General features: G+C 37.4%; 1 protein-coding gene across 2 annotated transcripts in view; it reads right to left on the bottom strand.

The window, feature by feature from the left end:
• Nucleotides 1–18129, bottom strand: part of SGSM2 (small G protein signaling modulator 2) — a 293928-nt gene that overhangs the window by 113520 nt on the left and 162279 nt on the right. For both annotated transcript variants that reach the window (XM_075196760.1, XM_075196759.1), the window contains exon 3: nt 10836–10998. In XM_075196760.1, the coding sequence (XP_075052861.1) occupies nt 10836–10998 (163 nt within the window). The remainder of the gene's footprint in view (nt 1–10835; nt 10999–18129) is intronic.

The raw sequence follows: 18129 nt of genomic DNA, 5'->3' as shown, positions 1-18129 counted from the left end.
AGAGAGAGAGAGAGAGATCTATAATATAAATGTCTAGTGGCGTTTGTTAGTCTGTCTGTGTGTGGAAAAAATAAAACCAAGCTGCAGCGCCACCTGCTGGGCGGAGTTATACACTGACCTACTAAATTCTTAGTGTGTGTGGAAAAAAAAATTCAGAAAGGGCTAAAATTTGGTATACTAAGATGTTTTTAATTTGTTAATTTAATTTGTTAATTGTTAAAAGTGTTTATAAAGATTTTAAAAAAATATATATATATTTCTTGAAGGAGAAGTGACAGTTGGGAGTGGTTGGTGGTTGCCGGGGGTGACAGTGGGGAGTGGTTGGTGGTTGCCGGGGGTGACAGTGGGGAGTGGTTGGTGGTTGAGGCCTGGGCTAGGCCCAAATGCATGACAAGAACCTTTTTAACACCTTAAGTAGCTTGATTTGACTCGATTGCATGAGTATCATGCACGGGTTAACTTGTATGTACATATATATATATATATATATATATGTATATGTGTGTTTTTTTCATTAATGACTATTTGCCTGATTCATTAATGAAAGGCAAAACCATGTTGCATTGGAGGGGGAGGTATATTTAAAATGTGATGGCAGATTTATTTTTGGGGTAGGACATGTCCTAGATCAACTTTACATTTTAGTGTAAAAATACCGCTATCAAGTATTTTCATTATGTGCAAAATAATAAACTCATTTGCATCCCTTGCATTGTAACATCATTTTGTCCAGAAAACTTGAGTAAGAAAACGCACTAAATTTTTTGTTTAACTTTCCTTAATGAATCAAGCTCTAGATTACTATTATTATTATTATCCATTATTTATAGGGGACCACAAGATTTCTACAGCGCCGTACATAATACAAACAGTAGACCCTATATGGTAAAACAGTAGAGAACAATAAACGAATAATACCAAGGCTCCAAAAAGCTCCAAGCATAGCTGGTACAGTGAAGTTGGAGAAGAAGAATAGGTAAAGAGACAGGAGGGAACAGGTGACCATAATTGAATACTTTTTCTTTCTGTGAATTTTGGGACTTTATATTCCACATATGTATTGTACATAACCTGCAGTGCTGTGTGTGTATCAATGCGGCAAGTGCCACATACGCAGAGCGCACCTACACCCGTATTCAACAAGAGACGTTTCTTCAGATCTGCTTCCAGTTGATTTGATGTATTTATTCATTTAGAATGGAGGTAAAAGTTAAGTGTATGTAGGGGGAGGGGATATTAAAATATTTCCATAGGATCCAGTAATCCATACTCACACTCCTAGGGAGCTGTTAATTTAACTTCAACAATCCCCCAAAAATATTATCTTATATAATGGTAAGAAAACATAAATACCATTCACATGTTCATTATAATAAAAGTTAATTTACAACAATTTGAATTTGCAGTGCACTTAGTTTTTAGCAAATCTGCATAGTTTACTACTTTCTATCTAGCTGGCAGCTATATGTAGGACTGTAGGCCCATATGGGTATGGGTATCCTGACAAAATTAACATGATGGAATGTAAATCTCAATATGTGTATATATATATATATATATATATATATATATATATATATATATATGATAGATAGAAAGATAGATAGATAGATAGGTATGTGCACACGTATACATATAGATATATGTGTTATTTATGGATAGATGGATAGATAGGTATATATATATATATATATATATATATATATATATATATATCGGAAACATTAATTTCAAGTTAAGCATTTGGAAACTCCCTTAAGAAATCCTGTCTCTGCCCCGATACCTCTATATTCTTCATTGGGGGTTCAGAATTACATTTATGTGTACTGTTACTGCCTAAGATCATTCTTCGCAATCAACTATCTTAGCTGAACATTGCATTTAAGCTTATCTTTTTGTTATTGATTTAATTGTTTAATATTGATTGTTGATATAACTTGAATATTGAATATAATGCATAATTTTGCAGAAATAATGTTTAATTTTTTTTTTTTTTATAGGAGACCGTTTTGCATGTGTGCATTGAGAACCTGAACCACGTTCTTTAGAGTGACATTCCCCTTTAAATGCTACTGTAAGCCTTACAAGCTAAGATTTCAGGTGCTAATTAGCAGAAGCATTATTTCGCTTGAAATGAGCAACACTTTTTGCAGCACAAGAGGGAAAGAAGCTAGATAGCAAACACTACAGTCACACCTCATGAGCTGTTCTTATTAAAGCTGGCTGTGATCCCTGTGTTTGTGTGATACTCTTGCTCACAGCTGACAGGATGCTGGAAAAAACAGTTTTATCATTGCACTTATGGCTGAGCCTCGAGAAGTATGAGGATAGTGCTTATAGTGTACAAATTGTAGAGTTAAAAATAGGTTTAATTTTGCTGGTCTATAACATTAAGATTGAGTTATTTTATTGTAACCTAGTAGACTACAATGTAAAAAGTAAGATCTGATAATAATAGGTCAAGAGGATTTGCTTGTTACCATCATGGTAAAGGCCAAGTAGATGAACAAGAATAGTATGAGTCACACAATATAAGATACTGTAGATCATGTTAAAGGTGTGAAGAGTGTAAAGACTGATAGGTAAAGCAGCAATCTCATGAAAAAAAATGGGTGTGTTTTCTAACAGAAATCATTGGTGGCATGCTATAAGAAGAAGCTTGGTAGTTACCTTTTTCCTTGGTTTGTTTTTTCAGGCTGCTATTACTGATTTATAATTCTGTCCACCGTGGCATGTGGCTACCATGGCAACCACAGCTACTTGGCATAAGATGTAGTGAGCAGAGAACACCTCTCTGAGCTCTGTAAACACTGTAAAATCTTCCCACTTCATCTCTACCCTCTGCCATCACATGACTGCTGAGAATCTGAGTCTATGTGTGTGTGTGACTGGCATCCATACTTGTCTGTCCTCCAGTGAGATTTTGAAAAGGAAATAATGATTTGTTTGAGGACAGCTAATAAAAATGACTATCCGATGCATGCTTAAAATGTAATTAACTTGCTATTTAAAGAAGAACTCCCCCCCAAATACCTCTATGGGGCTTGATGTGTACAGTGATGAAGAAAATAAGGGATATTTCTGAAAACTGGTGAAAATCTGAAGGAAAAGATTGATCATTTTTCTAATGAAGGATACACCATTAAATTATCTGGCTATAAGTAGAGATGTTCAGGTTTGGTTCTTCGAGAACCGAGCACACCCGAACTTTGCGCGCCCTCGGAATTGAAAACTAGGCAAACGTCATTGTTACATCGTTGGATCTCGCGTGTGAAGTTTCTGATTTTCACAAAAGCTTTCCATGAACTCGCTTCAAATGGCGTAACATGGATGAGGATCCTAGATGGTTAAGGTCCCTACCTCTACTGACTGTGCCTTTACAATGGCTAGACAACTGTTGTCAGAATTTGAGTAAAAATAATTCCACACATAAGAGGTGGATATTTTGGTCTTATAACAATGGCCTTCTTCTTATCACTGGCAAGAACTGCTTCCACTGGTGCATAACTTGCCACAGTAGAGTTCATTAATAGCACTGTTTGCTTAGGTGCCTTAAGCCCATTGTTAGCTTGTTTTGTGGGGGCCCAAACAAACCAAGCACTTCAGCCACAAAAGTGGCACTGCTTGTCGCTGGAGTGCTTGCTTTGTTAAACTGTACATGTCCTTTTCAATATCTTACATAAGGGTGGGTGTACCACTTTTCTTTTTTTTTTCAGCGGATGGCTGTATGACAATGTTTCCTAGATGTGCCATGAACTGTCGCTTAGCATCCAGCCAGGTCACTGCAGTCTTTGTTTGAAAGTGTATGCAAATAATATTGTGACCTGTGAGGTGGTCAAAATTGACTGCAAATGACTTGAAATTAGTGTTATTGAGGTTAATAATAATGTAGGAAAAAAATGATGTGATTTTAGCAAAAAAAAAGGGATTTTAGAAAAAAAGGGATCCAAAACCAAAACCAACACACGCAAGGGCTGTTTTGCCAAAACCAAAACACAAAATTAATCCAGATCCAAAAAAAAAAAACCAGAACACGGGGGTTAGTGAACATCTCTAGCTATAACGAAGAAATGAAAGTGATGACAGTTGTCTCAAACCACAGAATCAGTGTGTATACATAACTACTACTACTACTACTACTACTACTACTAATAATAATAAATATTATTTTTTTAAAATGTGCAAAATCACCGGTTTAACACTAGTGTATATATTGGAAGTGCAAAATCCTAAAATGTTGGCTGTACTTTTGTTAATGAAGATTTCACTAGAAATTTTTTTATTTTCTAGAACTTTATTCCACATTATACCATGTCTATAAATTCTGCCACAATTATCTAATGCAGTTTATCCCCCAAAGACAGTTTCACTTAAAAATAAACCACTTGGTGAAGATCATCATCAACCAATGATAACTTAATTATGGGCCTCATTTACAATTTGACTATTTGTCCGTCTATCGTATGCATAAAACTTCTATTCCAATAAATCAGGACTTATGTGCGTATGTTGAGTTTATCTATCTGAACAGCAGTATTTCTCTGTCAGGCCATATGTCAGGCATAGAAATGTGTAAACTAACCTAAGACAACATAGAGATGTGTAGCGCATTAACCTTAATGCTATGATGTGTCATCACCAGTGTTATTAACAAAAGCAAAAGTCCCATTTTCTCATAAAGTGTGATGAAATACTGTACAAAACCCACCACAGCTGTCATTTACCACTTTATAAAGCCAATGAGAAATTTTCTTTCTGCAGTAGTTAAAATGTAACTTACAAAAAACAAATCCAATTAGACGTACACAGTCTGACATTATATACCTGCAACACTAATGAATGAAGCACTATCAGTTGGAGGAGTCAATATACAAACAGCCAATTAAAAGCTGCTACACAATGAGTCTGGTGCCATCATCATCATCATCATGTACCTGTGCACCTGGCCTCATGTGTCTGTATAAGACACATTGCTAAGAACTATATCTAAAGATGTGTCTAAGTTTATTCAGGTCACATTTCCAGGGGGTGCTGCACTTACATGTACAAGCCCTCTCCAGGTCTAAGGAGCCTTAGGTGTATGATTCGCACAAATCTAAATACTGACACATTGTGGTGCGCATACACAGTACGGAAATCCATATATTTATCAGCAGCATATGTTATTGAGTTTATAGTGTGGATATCACCCCAACCTCATTTATTTACATTGATTTAAGTACAAACCATATGGTTTGTCATAGTATTTCAAGGAAAACATAGCAATTGTTTGGCGTTTAATGTTAACAATATGCATGGCGTAAATATACTGCCTGTATTATTATTATTATTATTATTATTCATTTTTATTTATAGGGTGCTCCATGAGGTCCGCTGAAGTCCACAGGGTTACTTTATGGCAGCAGATTTACTCAGGGTTAAAAGACAATTTGACGTGTGCTACACATGTAGACAGTCAGCGTGTATCGATCACTTGGTAAATAAGCAGCTTTATGACTCACTAAGCACCACTCAAGAACTGGAAAAACTATGGATGTGCAGGCCATAATATTTTAGCTGCTGCACCCATAAACAGGTGCACATCTATATACTGCTTTTGGAAATGCCTCTGCACAGAAGTCTTGTGCAACCATTTGCCGAATTGTGGTCCATCATAGGACTGCTTATAAACATATCCTTATTATTTTCAATAATCACTAATTATAATACTTTTTTAATTTAAAATTAATTATTACAATAATTCAGCACCAAATATCTCACAAACTCTTGCAGATCCCAGATAGACAAATCTTTATGTTTTTCTATTATTCTAAAAATCAGACTACTGATGTATATGGATTATACATCATTTGGGTTAGACACTTTAAACTGTTTTACAATGGTTTGTGCCCAAAATGAAGCAGAGTGTTTTTATGAACAAAAGCTTGATGCCACGCGGCTGTTCTGGCTTTCTGCTCCTCTTTAGGGGAGCCCTATTTTCAGTGGAATTGTATAATTTGTGAAATACTACAATATATTTCATTATATTTATTATTTTGTTATAAGCTTGATATTGCCCTAGCATCTGCGATTTGGTTGTTACTTCAAGGCATTAACAGTACGCAACCTTGCCCTCACCTTTCACAGAGGTTACAGAAAAACACCCCAAAGCAGATGTCTCACTTCCATACACACCTAATCACTGCCACCACTTATTGTATTAGGGCAATAGAACCCCATACTCTGTAACACAAACTTACCTGCTTTCACACACTATACTCTGTTAGTCAAAGAGTTACCAATTCACACACCAGCAATCAAAGAGTTGTTAACTAGCACTAAAAAGATTAACATGATCAATATACTCCTTCTCTTCATATCAGGCATAAGGATTTGTTAGCATATCAAGAACAAACTTATTAAATTTTAGATTTAGTATAAAAAGGAACAGGACATAGAATATAATACAGTGACATTCAAATAAATGCAATACAGCTAGAAAATAAAGGGTAAAAATACAGAAATATAACTCTTACATAGTTTATATAGTCTGTATGCATGGAACAAGGCAGAAGGAAGTGGACAATCCATAATTAGACTGAGTTCCCAGAGCTGACAATTTGCAAGAACATACTAGGGATTTATAACCACTGGGAGGTTCCTCAGAGGGGAGTATATGCTAAAATGGGTAGGAGATCTCCTGCTGGTTGTGAATCATAGTCTGTTCAGGAATAGTCCAAAATTCATATGCCAGCCATATCTTTCCTCATAGACATATTTCATCATTCAATAAACCGGTCACAACATCTTATTCATGTGCCTAATAAATATGATATTATCATGGAATTGTTCAGTCTCATTCCGGAAGATACAGGATTACAGTAGTCTCTCTGTACAGCGGTTATTTTTAATTAGCACACCTTGTGCAGCTTTTGTCCTTGAGTTTAAACTGGCACAAGATTTCTCAAAATATGAAATATGAAGAAGTTTGTTTTGAAATGTACATTTTCTTTATTAATACACAGACAGCTGGTATCTTTTGAAGTTGTCTCAAGTCTTGTTGTTTGCTCATGGATTTCACTGAGCCACATCCTTTTGTTAATGGACAGTACTAACACTTTTTGATGCTAATGTTTCTCTGTCTGCACAAAACCTTTATTAGACAGTTACTCCAGCCAAGAAGGAGCGTGGATTATCAGATGGAAGCAAGGTGGTAACATACATATTTGGGTTTCCAGAAACCATGTGTGTTCTCTGATGAGTTTAACCTAAATACCTCCCACTGGGCTGACTGATCAAATTCCAAAAGCCATCCTTCTGGGGTGAAATCATTTATATAAATCCCCAATTCATTATTTTAACTCTTGTTTGGGAGTCAATGGTCTCAATTCATATTTTGTTTTAACTCTATCGCCACAGAACCATTTAAGTATGAAAGTACATGGGGGCAGTGGGAACATGGGGGCAGTGTGCATCCCTCACTCTTCTGCTGCCTTTCGTGTGTACCTACATTATGTGGTCTTTCCACAAACCCAGCATTGCCTGAATGCGGTGCTGAGTGAGGCATTTCTATTCTACTTCTTTAGATTATTGGATTCATTATGGTAATGTATGTTATTGTATTGTTTTCCAGTCCACAAGCGCACAAAATGTTTTGACTATTAATGCTACTGTGGAGGAATATATATTCAGTGTGGATAGCACAAGGCCCCATTGTCTGGGAAATCCATGGTTTACTATAACGCAACATATTACAGATGTCTCAGCTACTCTACCTCTTGTCTGCTTGTCCCGGAACCAACTAGAAGTCGACATGTGTTTATAAAACAAATCCATCACATGAAATATGAATATATCCATCAATATGAAAAAACTAAGCTGAACTGTTACCTCTCTCCCATGGACAATTTCCTGGTAGTCTATAGATTACAGTTGATTATGATCTATTTTCCAGATCCTTGTTTCATTATCACTTGTATTTTACATTGACAGCTTGATATATAGTCTAAACCGAAAGGCATAGCTGCTTCTTCTAGTTTGATTTATGGAAATATATTGCTTTAAAACTACAGTAGAACACCGAAAGAACCTGCGATTGATGTAAGACAGTGCATGTGATCAACCTACAATAGAAGGACTATGAGGCATACAAACAACCCAATACGTAGGCAACAAGATGGAGATAATTAATCACAGATAGGGGCCATATTACACACAATCTACTGCAGACAAAGGTAAAACATGGCAAATCATATACTTAGCTTTTCTCCAATATATACAGTTGTATGCAAAAGTTTGGGGACCCTGATACATTTCACTGAATCTCAAAGTGAAAAGAAATGAACAAAACCTCTGTAGGGTGCAAACGTAAACAAGACATATATCTTCAATGCACAATTACTATTTACTTACTGATATAACAGATCAAAAAAATAAAACTATAAAAGTAAAAGTAAATAAATGTGCACAAGTTTGGGAACACTTCCATTTGATTCATTAATCATTTTTATAAGGATTCAACAATTGATTGACTTGTTAAGCCTTAAAATAAAAGAAGAGAAGACAGTTCTAGAGTTAAATACCCATTTAACATCTCAGGATGGTGAGCCTACCTCATTTAAAATGGGCTCCTCAAAGCAGCTGACTGAAAACTTATAAATGAAGATAATTTATGTCACAATGTAAATTAAGACTATATAAAGATATATAAACACTTACACTTTGGAATTTTCACTGTCAGGAATAGCATTAAACAAAGGAAGTTAATGGAAACTGTTGAAGTCAGTGCAAGATCTGGAAGAACCAGAAAAATCTCTAATAGAACTAATTGTAAACTAACCGGATCTGGAAAGCTGGAGCTATATATCACTGCAATAGAAGCCCAAAGGTCCACAGAGCAGTGTTGTTTAGTACAAAGAATAAATAACAGTGCTAACAGTTTTCTACCAGTGTGAGATACAGTATAAATAGAATTTGGGTGAATGAGCAGATGTCTACATTAATAAGTAACCAATATAAAAATTATATCAATAAACAATACCACATGAATAATACAAATGCAGATTGACTTACAATATATAAAATATATCACAATGCAGTAAAAAACAAGGTGTTCCAGCATTAGAATAGTACATGCAGTATAATCAAATAAATACAATTGCTGAATAAATTATACAAGTTAGACCTTTTCCTGGAAGAGGTTATTTGAAGCTGCCAGAATTAATTATGCATGGATGATATAATGTTCATGTTAAATAACAAGGGTACTCCTCAGTGAAAAATGCTTAGTATCAGTAATCCTCTCCTGATTAGGAACACCAATGTCCCAAAACTGTTGTATCGGTATATTGAAATGGAAATAGTGAGCTGTCCGTAATGTCGCCATTAATTTAAGTAAACAATCCAAGAATTGGAGTTAATGTGTTTCAGCGCTTTAAAATCTTACTGCTCTGTTGATGACTGTGCGAAAAAAAGTACTGTAGTTATCTCACTGAGATGATGTTACTAAAAGGACAAAAAACGAGTTCAGTAAGTTTCATCAATATTTGGATTTAGATACATTGGCTTCATCTGTTTCTCCACCATTGGTGATTTCAGGTGAGATTCCGAAGCACTGAATAGTGCTGAAACACATTAACTCTAGGCAGGGCCGGTGCTAGGGTCCACGGCGCCCTAGGCATTTTTAAAAAAGCGACGCCCCCCACCCCTTGCAAAAATCGCCGCCCCCGCCCCCGCAAAAATCGCCGCCCTCCTCCCTCCTCTCCTTACCTTGTCTCGCCACCGCCGCCTCTCTGCTCCGTCTCCTCCCCTCCACTCACTGACACTAGTAAGTGATGGGGAGGAGACGGAGCAGAGAGGCGGCAGTGGTGACAAAATAGCCTCTTCCCCCCTCTCTGTGCATCTGATGCTGTGCGGCGGCCGTGACAGGTATGGTCAGCGGTCGTCGCACAGTTTTAAAGTATTTTATTATTCTGTGGTGCCCTCCAGAGCCCGGCACCCTAGGCAAGTGCCTAACCTTGCCTAATGGGAGCGCCGGGCCTGACTCTAGGATTCCTAACCATTCTTCTTATCTTCCTACTGTAATTATCCAATGCTTCTTATCTGCCTCCTGGTATTACCATACCTATCTTCTGGCCCTCTATATTTAATGCTTCTTGTTTGATCCATGTGCTTAAGCCATACTTGATCCCTGCCTCTGCATGTAACCTGTGTTTTCCTTTGCCCCTTTGGTTATCTTTTTTTGTTTCCAGTATACACTTTCTTCTACTTATTCTCATTAAGCATGGCCTGGTCTGCAAATAAACCCATGAGAGCACTGTGAAATGGTGTCCCCATTAAGCATTCCAGCAAAGCAATATATATATATATATATATATATATATATATATATATATATATATATACAGTGGTTGAAGTGGAAAATGAATTGACGGTATGGAATATGTAGGGAATTTAGAATAAAGGAAGTAGGAGAAGTGGCGTTACAGCTGTAGACACCCTTACTTCAACACCCTCACTAAATATATATTTATATATATATATACAGTGGCGGTATGGAAAATGTAAGTAAATGAGTTTGATAGTTTTACAATGAAAGCAGTAGGAGTAGTGGCGGTGTGACATACCACTGTATACCTACCAACTTTGACCGCTGGTGATGTTAGTGAAGAGCACCTGGAAAGTATTTATTACTGAACAGGATGTCCTTCTAAATAAATTGTGTAGGCAATACCTTGTCTCCCATCTTCACACTTGTTTAACAGCACAAGTCCGAATAAAATTTTCTTTATTCACTAATTTTCTCTAAAAAGACATGTATGCTTTTAAATAAATGTAATAATTTAGATTTTCCTCACCTGCCTTCCACCTGTTGTTGCAGGTCTTGCACTTTCTTGCATATATCTGCAGCAGTGGTACATGTCTTGGCGACCTTCATGAATAAGGCTGCAACTTTATCACTCCGCAAGAATCCGGCTGCCCTTCTCTTCAGGAGGTGCAGGAGACAAGCTTCCACCACACCTGAGAAGCAGACAAAATGACAATCACATGAGTACAGACTGAGAAGTATCACTACACCCAAATTGAATAATATGGGGCCTATTCAATTAAGCGCAAGGTTCCATAGAAAACTTGTACAAGCGGTTAATGTGCACTATGCCGGAAAGTACTGTACAGAAATCTTTACATCGCTAAGAGGAGAGAGCAAAAATATGCAAATATTTTAACCCTGAACATTCCACAGAGGAAACTCGCACGAGGCTCCTATGAGACTTCACACTCAATTGAATCTGCCCCTACACGTTAAACCTCCCAGCCAAGGACCATGGTGTTTATGAGATTCCGGACCCCCCTGGCTCATTCTCTTTCCAAGACTGGCAGAATAATTTTGAATTCTGATATATTGGGGCTTATCTAGTGTTGAGAACTCTTACTGGATAGATGCAGTAGTTCTCAATGTGTCAAAGTGCCAACGTGTCGGAAATATTGCAAAAGTAATGTAGATGCTTCCTAACAATTCACATAGTGTGTAAGCAGTTTTTCAACATCGACTTAATTACTCATGTGCCAGGTGGAGGAAACATAAGACTTATATGAAGTGTTGAGCTGTTTCTCAGTTTGCCAACAGCTTTTTTTTACAGATTTTATAGCAGGGTTCTGCTCTGTGTTACGACCTGTAGGCAAAACCCATTAATTTCAATAGGACGCCAACACAAAATTAACAGAGAAAAGAATGCAGCAGCGATAGTTGTTGTATTACACCACCCTTAGGCTGGTTGAAGACAGCACTCTGAACGCTAATGCGATTCCAGCAATAAAAGCACTCACGGTCATATCGACCAAATTGCTCCGTGCTGACACATTGAAGCGAATGAGGAACACTCATCTCCTGTCACACTGGAGCAATAATGTACAGGAAATGTTTCATCCAGCGTTAAAACATTGCAAATATAAATGTGTGTAGGAGACCATTAGTTGTTTCTGTTTCTCCTCTCCCCCACATAAATAGCTGAGTGGACCCCTTTTCCCAGCCACTTTATATTGCCCCTGTTTCCCTGCCCATTGCCTGAGAGCTTGTACTGGAATTCTTCCTATAGATTGTACAAGGCACTGGAGAGTATTATATAAATGCTGAAAAATATGAAAATGTTATTAAAATATCTGTGATGGAACAAATATTATTATTATTATTATTATTATTATTATTATTATTATTATTACTATTAACATTTATTTATATAACACCAGCATACTCCAGGGTGATTTACAATTGGCAACAACATTGTAATAAAACAGAACTGCATATTAACACACAGAGACGTAAGAGGGCCCTGCTCACAAGTTTACAATCTATAGAGCTCGCATTTTTACACAATATTCTATAAAAATATTTTGCATTTAGGATGCAAAAACATTTTTTTGGTTGTTTTATTTCTTATGCTTTTTTAAGAAAACAGAGATGTAAATAGCTGCTTGCTGCTCTCTTCTGACAATATGCAGTGCAGGTTCAGTAGGAAAAAAATCGCAAACCATTACTACATTATAGGATTGATTTATCACCTTCTAGAAAGGATACGTGTAGGTGTTGCTCATAGCAGATTTTACCTATCATTTATTCAGTATATTATAGAAAATAATAGCTAGAATTTGATTGGTTGCTATGGGCAACACTTCCACTACACCTATGTGTACCCATACCCCTGTGTGTACTCTATAAAAGTAACATTTCATTGTGAGGTTAAGCAAAATAAACCAACTTTTACTAATTAACATAAGACATGCAAGTTGCAGAATATTACTGAAAATGGAGTACAAAGAAGGATAATATAAAAAAAGTTAAGGCAAAATTTCCATCCCCCTTTTCCCCTCTCTTATATATCACCCATTGTGACTATTTTCAGAGAAAGTGCAGGTTAGGAAGTAAAGAAGGCGATGGGTAAAGGAGCCCCTAATTTCTCCCCTTCTATGTCAAAATATAGACAGTTATACAGTGGCATGAATACATTGGTTGTAAATGTCTTGACCACAATAGGGTGCTGAGGCCCAGAGCGCTTGGGTGCTCAGTGTCACATAAATAGTATTTGTGTGCCATCACTGTACCCCAAGTGACAGTGGGGTCCAATATTAGGGCCAGGAACTACTGTAGTTAATGTTCCTGTAATCTGAGTGTAATTAGTAAAATATTGTGATATTTCTGCAAGGCGATTTCATTACACTCTGGCCTGGCAATACTTTATAGTCTGAAATCCTGCTATTTGTCTCACAAGGCGGTGTCTCACTAAATATGACTATTGCGGTTATTTAAGTGGAGGTGGCAAACTAAGGGGTCCAGATTCCAACCTCCACCAAAGCCAGGACCCTAAGGAAATGCCCCTGTACCTATACATAAAGAACCTAGCTATCCTTTAACAATTATTTTTTATCATATTTTGATTTAAATTTAAAAAAGTAAAAATAGGAGTTTATTATTTATTATAAAACATGTATCTGCTACCACTAAAAGGAGCACAACTACTATTAGCTATAAATTTCATCTTTAATTAGGATACACATGATGAGTTAGCAATACAAATTACAGCACAAATAAAAACAATATATGTAAAAATTAAACAAACAGTGAGATTGTAGTCAAGTATAAAAATATAATTGTAACAGAAAAGAAATTACCTAAACAACATATCTAATAGAAGATGCACCAATAAATAGTTGATTATAAGTAATTTGTAACCTGGAAACAAAAGCTGATATTAATAAATAACTAGAAGAAATAAAAAAATATTGATGCAATCATAATGGAAAAATACAATTCATAACAGTACATAGCCAGTCAATAGTTTATTTAAATAGATATCTACCAAAAACACAGAAAGAATGTAGGAGATTATAATGCACAACAGTAAATTAAGGCCCAACCTCGATTAGTTCATAGTAAAAATCCCTACCGACCCCTCACAAAGACCTGTGAATGACATGGTGGCAGCGACTCCACAGTGACCCCCGATCCGGACTCTACCTTCCAACGCCTCCTCAGAAGGCACTGTTGTTGTTTGCTATTACAATAAGGAAAATATATTTTCCAGACAATCTGGTGATAGATGCAATTGAATATATTATTACTCAGCTGGATTTTTACTCAGCAGGTTTTAGATATATTGCTGCCGTATATCACATTCTGGCATGCAAGTGGTATTTATTTATTTGTCTGTATTGATTGTATTTTACTTTGGATCTGATTTAATACTCAACAGGATTGTTATTGCATTAATCTTTCAGCACTGGACATAAACTACATTATATCTGTTCTAATGCCAAAAACATTCTTATTAAATTGTGCTGCAGTTTATGAAACCCAGGTCTGTGTCTTCTTCTTTGAGCTCTTCTGTCTGTGTTTTGTCTATACACACTGCAAGAAACAGAAAGTAGCAATAATGATTAGGTCACTTGGTACAGTGCGGAAACACTCTATAGCAGCGGTTCCCAAACTTTTTCAGTTCGCGGCACCCTTAGAGTCTCCATAATTTTTTTTAAGGAACCCCTCCAAAATAATTACCGAGCAGTACTGTTTTATAAGTAGTTGGGTCAAAATAACGCAATAAATATTTAGGTCAGGACAGAAATACTTAGTAAGTTGTTTGCAAAAATAATACATATAAATCCAAGGAAAAATAATACTTTTATATATTTATTTCAATTATATTTCTGTCAAAAAATAATTTACTGCTAATACTAAGAGGAATAAACAAAATAAAACAACAACATGTACAAAAATCATCACACTGTGCCCCTTCACGATCACTCTGTGCCCTCCTTCATCCACACACTCTGTGCTCTCCTTAATCCACACGCTCTGTGCCCTCCTTCATCAACACACTCTGTGCCCTCCTTCATCAACACACTCTGTGCCCTCCTTCATCCACACACTCTGTGCCCTCCTTCATCCACACACTCTGTCCCCTCCTTCATCCTCACACTCTGTGCCCTCCTTCATCCACACACTCTGTGCCCTCCGTCATCCACACACTCTGCCCTTCTTCATCAACACACTCTGTGCACTCCTTCATTCACACACTCTGTCCCCTCTTTCATCCACACACTCTGTGCCCTCCTTCATCCACACTCTGCTCCCCTTCATCCTCATTCTGCCCCTCGTCATCTTTACTCTGCCCCTCTTCATCCTCACTTTGCCCCTCTTCATCCTCATTCTGCCCCCTCCTTCATTCTTCTGCCAATCCATTTCCCCTCCCCTTTCTTTACTTACCATACTTGGCCTTCTTTCTTCTATTTCTTCTGTCTTCTCTTCTGTCTTCTTACCAATCCGGCGGCGCCTGGGACCCAGCATCCTCCTCTCTCCCGCCGCTTCTCACTAAATAAGTCGGATGAGATGACGTCACTCCCGACATTCAGTGAGAGCGAGAAGGGAGGAGGATGCTGGGTCCCAGGTGCCGCCGGATTGGTACGTTTTTTTTTCTTTTCTTCCTGGCCACGGCACCCTTTTGACAGCGCCGCGGCACCCCTGGGAACCGCTGTTCTATAGCATACCATGTGATAGGAAACAACTAAGTAAAAGTATTCAGACATTGTTCTTTATTATTTGATAATTGAAAGAAGAGAATTTTGTAAAAGTGTTGCAATTAATATTTGAGTATCAGATTATAGGTGGAAGTTCTTTTAGAATGGAGTGTGTCATATATTCTGAAAAATATCTCTCTGTATATCAGAAAATGCAATGTATCTTTCCTGCCTTGTGTAGGTCCCTGATGTGTTGTATTTAATTTGCATATATACCAAGAAATAAAAAATTCTAAAAATGAAGCACATATTTCCTAGATAGGTGTAATGGTCCAGAGACTGAATTGGAGTCTAGTGGCAGGAAGAGTGTATTAAAGAATGGTCAATGGCAACCAGGTTTTGTACACAGTGAAGCAAATTAGGCAAAGGGTTCTGGCAGAAGAGTAGTCGAGGACAATCCGAGGTTGGTACACGAACAGAGGATAATAGGATGCAGGGTACAGCAACAGGAACTAGAACTAGTACCGGCAGGAGCATAATAATCTGACAGGAACAGGCAAGGTTTATATAGGAAGTCAAGGGATGGAGCGAGGACATGCTAGAACATTAGGAGATCAGTTAAACTGAGCTAGCACACAGGCAGAAAGCTATCCAGGAGCCTGAATAGCTCAGTCAGCAGAGGAGCAGTCTCCAGAGTTCAAAGCCTGACAACAGGGCATCTGCTTTCTGATGAAAAATCCCTGTTCTATTTTCACCCACAAATTTAAAACCCATCAAATAACTTTGGCATGCATCTCTCTATTTACTATCCATAGCAATGGTACATGGTCTGTCATCAAGGAAAATTCTCTTTAAACCAGATAGTAACAGAGTGCTTCCATAGCCAACTTGATTGTGAGGCACTCCTTTTCCACAATAGCGTATTTCTGCTCTTTAGGGAGTAACTTATGGCTTAACTCCAAAATGGGGTTCTCTATTCCATCTTTCTGCTGTGACAACACAGTGCCTAAACTGACCCCAAATGCACTTGTAAAAGAGAAAGAACTCCCAGCAAGCAGAAAATTGATCATTCATAAGATTACCATTTTATGTTGTTTATTCCTTTTTATTTTACAAGAAACAATTATATTGTTTCTCTGTAGGATACTTTTTTAATTGTTTTTCATTGTAAGCATTGTGGATTTATTTTCCATTTAAATTAACATTTAATAAATTCAGGTCTTACAATTTCAAATGTCAGACTTAGCTTTTTAATAGAATGTTACATAGTTGAAACAGAGGAGATCGGTTAGTTTATGATAACTCTGGGTTAGTGGAGATTATTAGGTTTATGATAATTCTGATTAAAGTAACTTGTGAGAGATTAGTCTACAAAAGGGAGAACTGAAGGCTTCATGAGTATGAATGTTAGCGTTTCACAAAAAACCTTGGTGGTGGCATTATTAGCAAGGCAAAATTAATGTGTGGGATAGACAGAAAGGGTTTTAATAATTTAAAATAAACCAGGTGGTTGTTTTTGATTAACCCTTAGTCACACACAAGTCACGCAGGTTCAGGTGAGCGCTGGATTGTGACAGCAACCAACAACACCTCTGCGATGGCTTGACTTTTACCCTTTGCAATGCCATTCAGGTTGTTTGTTCCCAAGATTCAAGGTCCATTAACAGTGTTTCTGTAGGCAGGCTGTTTAGGATCGAACTTCTAACTAGTGAATCAATTGTAAATATATACGTCCGGGCTTGCCCATAGAGAACATTGTGGAATAGTGGGAAGTCTCATCCCAGAAGAAGTGGAAAAGGTAACTTAGGACTATAGCAGTAACAGTTTCACAGTTTGGCCTTTAAGGGTCGAGGCTAAAGGGTCCTTTGAAAACTCTTGGCTGCTCCATATATACAGAGCATTTTGACCCTGGCCAAATGCAAGACCTTGGCTCCAGCCAGGTTAGAGTTGGAGACCAGTGTAAGCTCACTCCTTTGACTAGCAGACAATCTTGTTGCTCACCCATACAATCACTTTAATTAAAGAGGGACCACTAGTTGTGAAACTTCGGAACAACAACTCAAAGTCAGGCGATGCCTGGGCAAGTGAACAGTCCATAGGCTAGTGGAGTCTAGTGCATTCAGTTTTAAAGTGGCCCAACCCCCCGCACTTGAATCCCCCCTGGTCAGACCCCTTTACAGCTGGACCATGATTAGCAGCAGTGTTCTCTTTGAAGACTTGGACTTTGGTTCACACATCAGGATGCACTCATTCTTGTTTACTTTGTTTCTTATCTCATCATTCAGCTGATTGTTGAGTTTTTCCAGTGTGTCTTTCAGAGAGGATGCCAATGCCACAGCTTTGACCTCTTTATTGAGAGCCTCTGCTTCAGCTTGGTCACTTTCCTCAGCATATCTAGAAGAAAGAATATTTTTCTCACCGAGTAATCATCCAAGCTCTTTATGTGTTACAGCCAGAAGAAGTCTCTCTAGATAAATAGTCCACAAGCCCCTTTAAAGACGCTTGTTAAACAAAACAACAATTTCTTGCCCTTTCTCTGCTGCAATTTCTTTTGCAGTGTTTTAAAAAATTTCACTTCTTTTCCTCTTTCCTCATATGACTTTTGCAATTCACACAATTCACCTTTCAAGGATTTAAAAACAG

The sequence above is a fragment of the Mixophyes fleayi genome, chromosome 2 (genome assembly GCF_038048845.1).
Source record: "Mixophyes fleayi isolate aMixFle1 chromosome 2, aMixFle1.hap1, whole genome shotgun sequence".
Classification (NCBI taxonomy): domain Eukaryota; kingdom Metazoa; phylum Chordata; class Amphibia; order Anura; family Limnodynastidae; genus Mixophyes; species Mixophyes fleayi.
The sequence above is the reverse complement of the archived record's forward strand: the minus strand, read 5'-3'. Positions and strand labels throughout refer to the sequence as shown.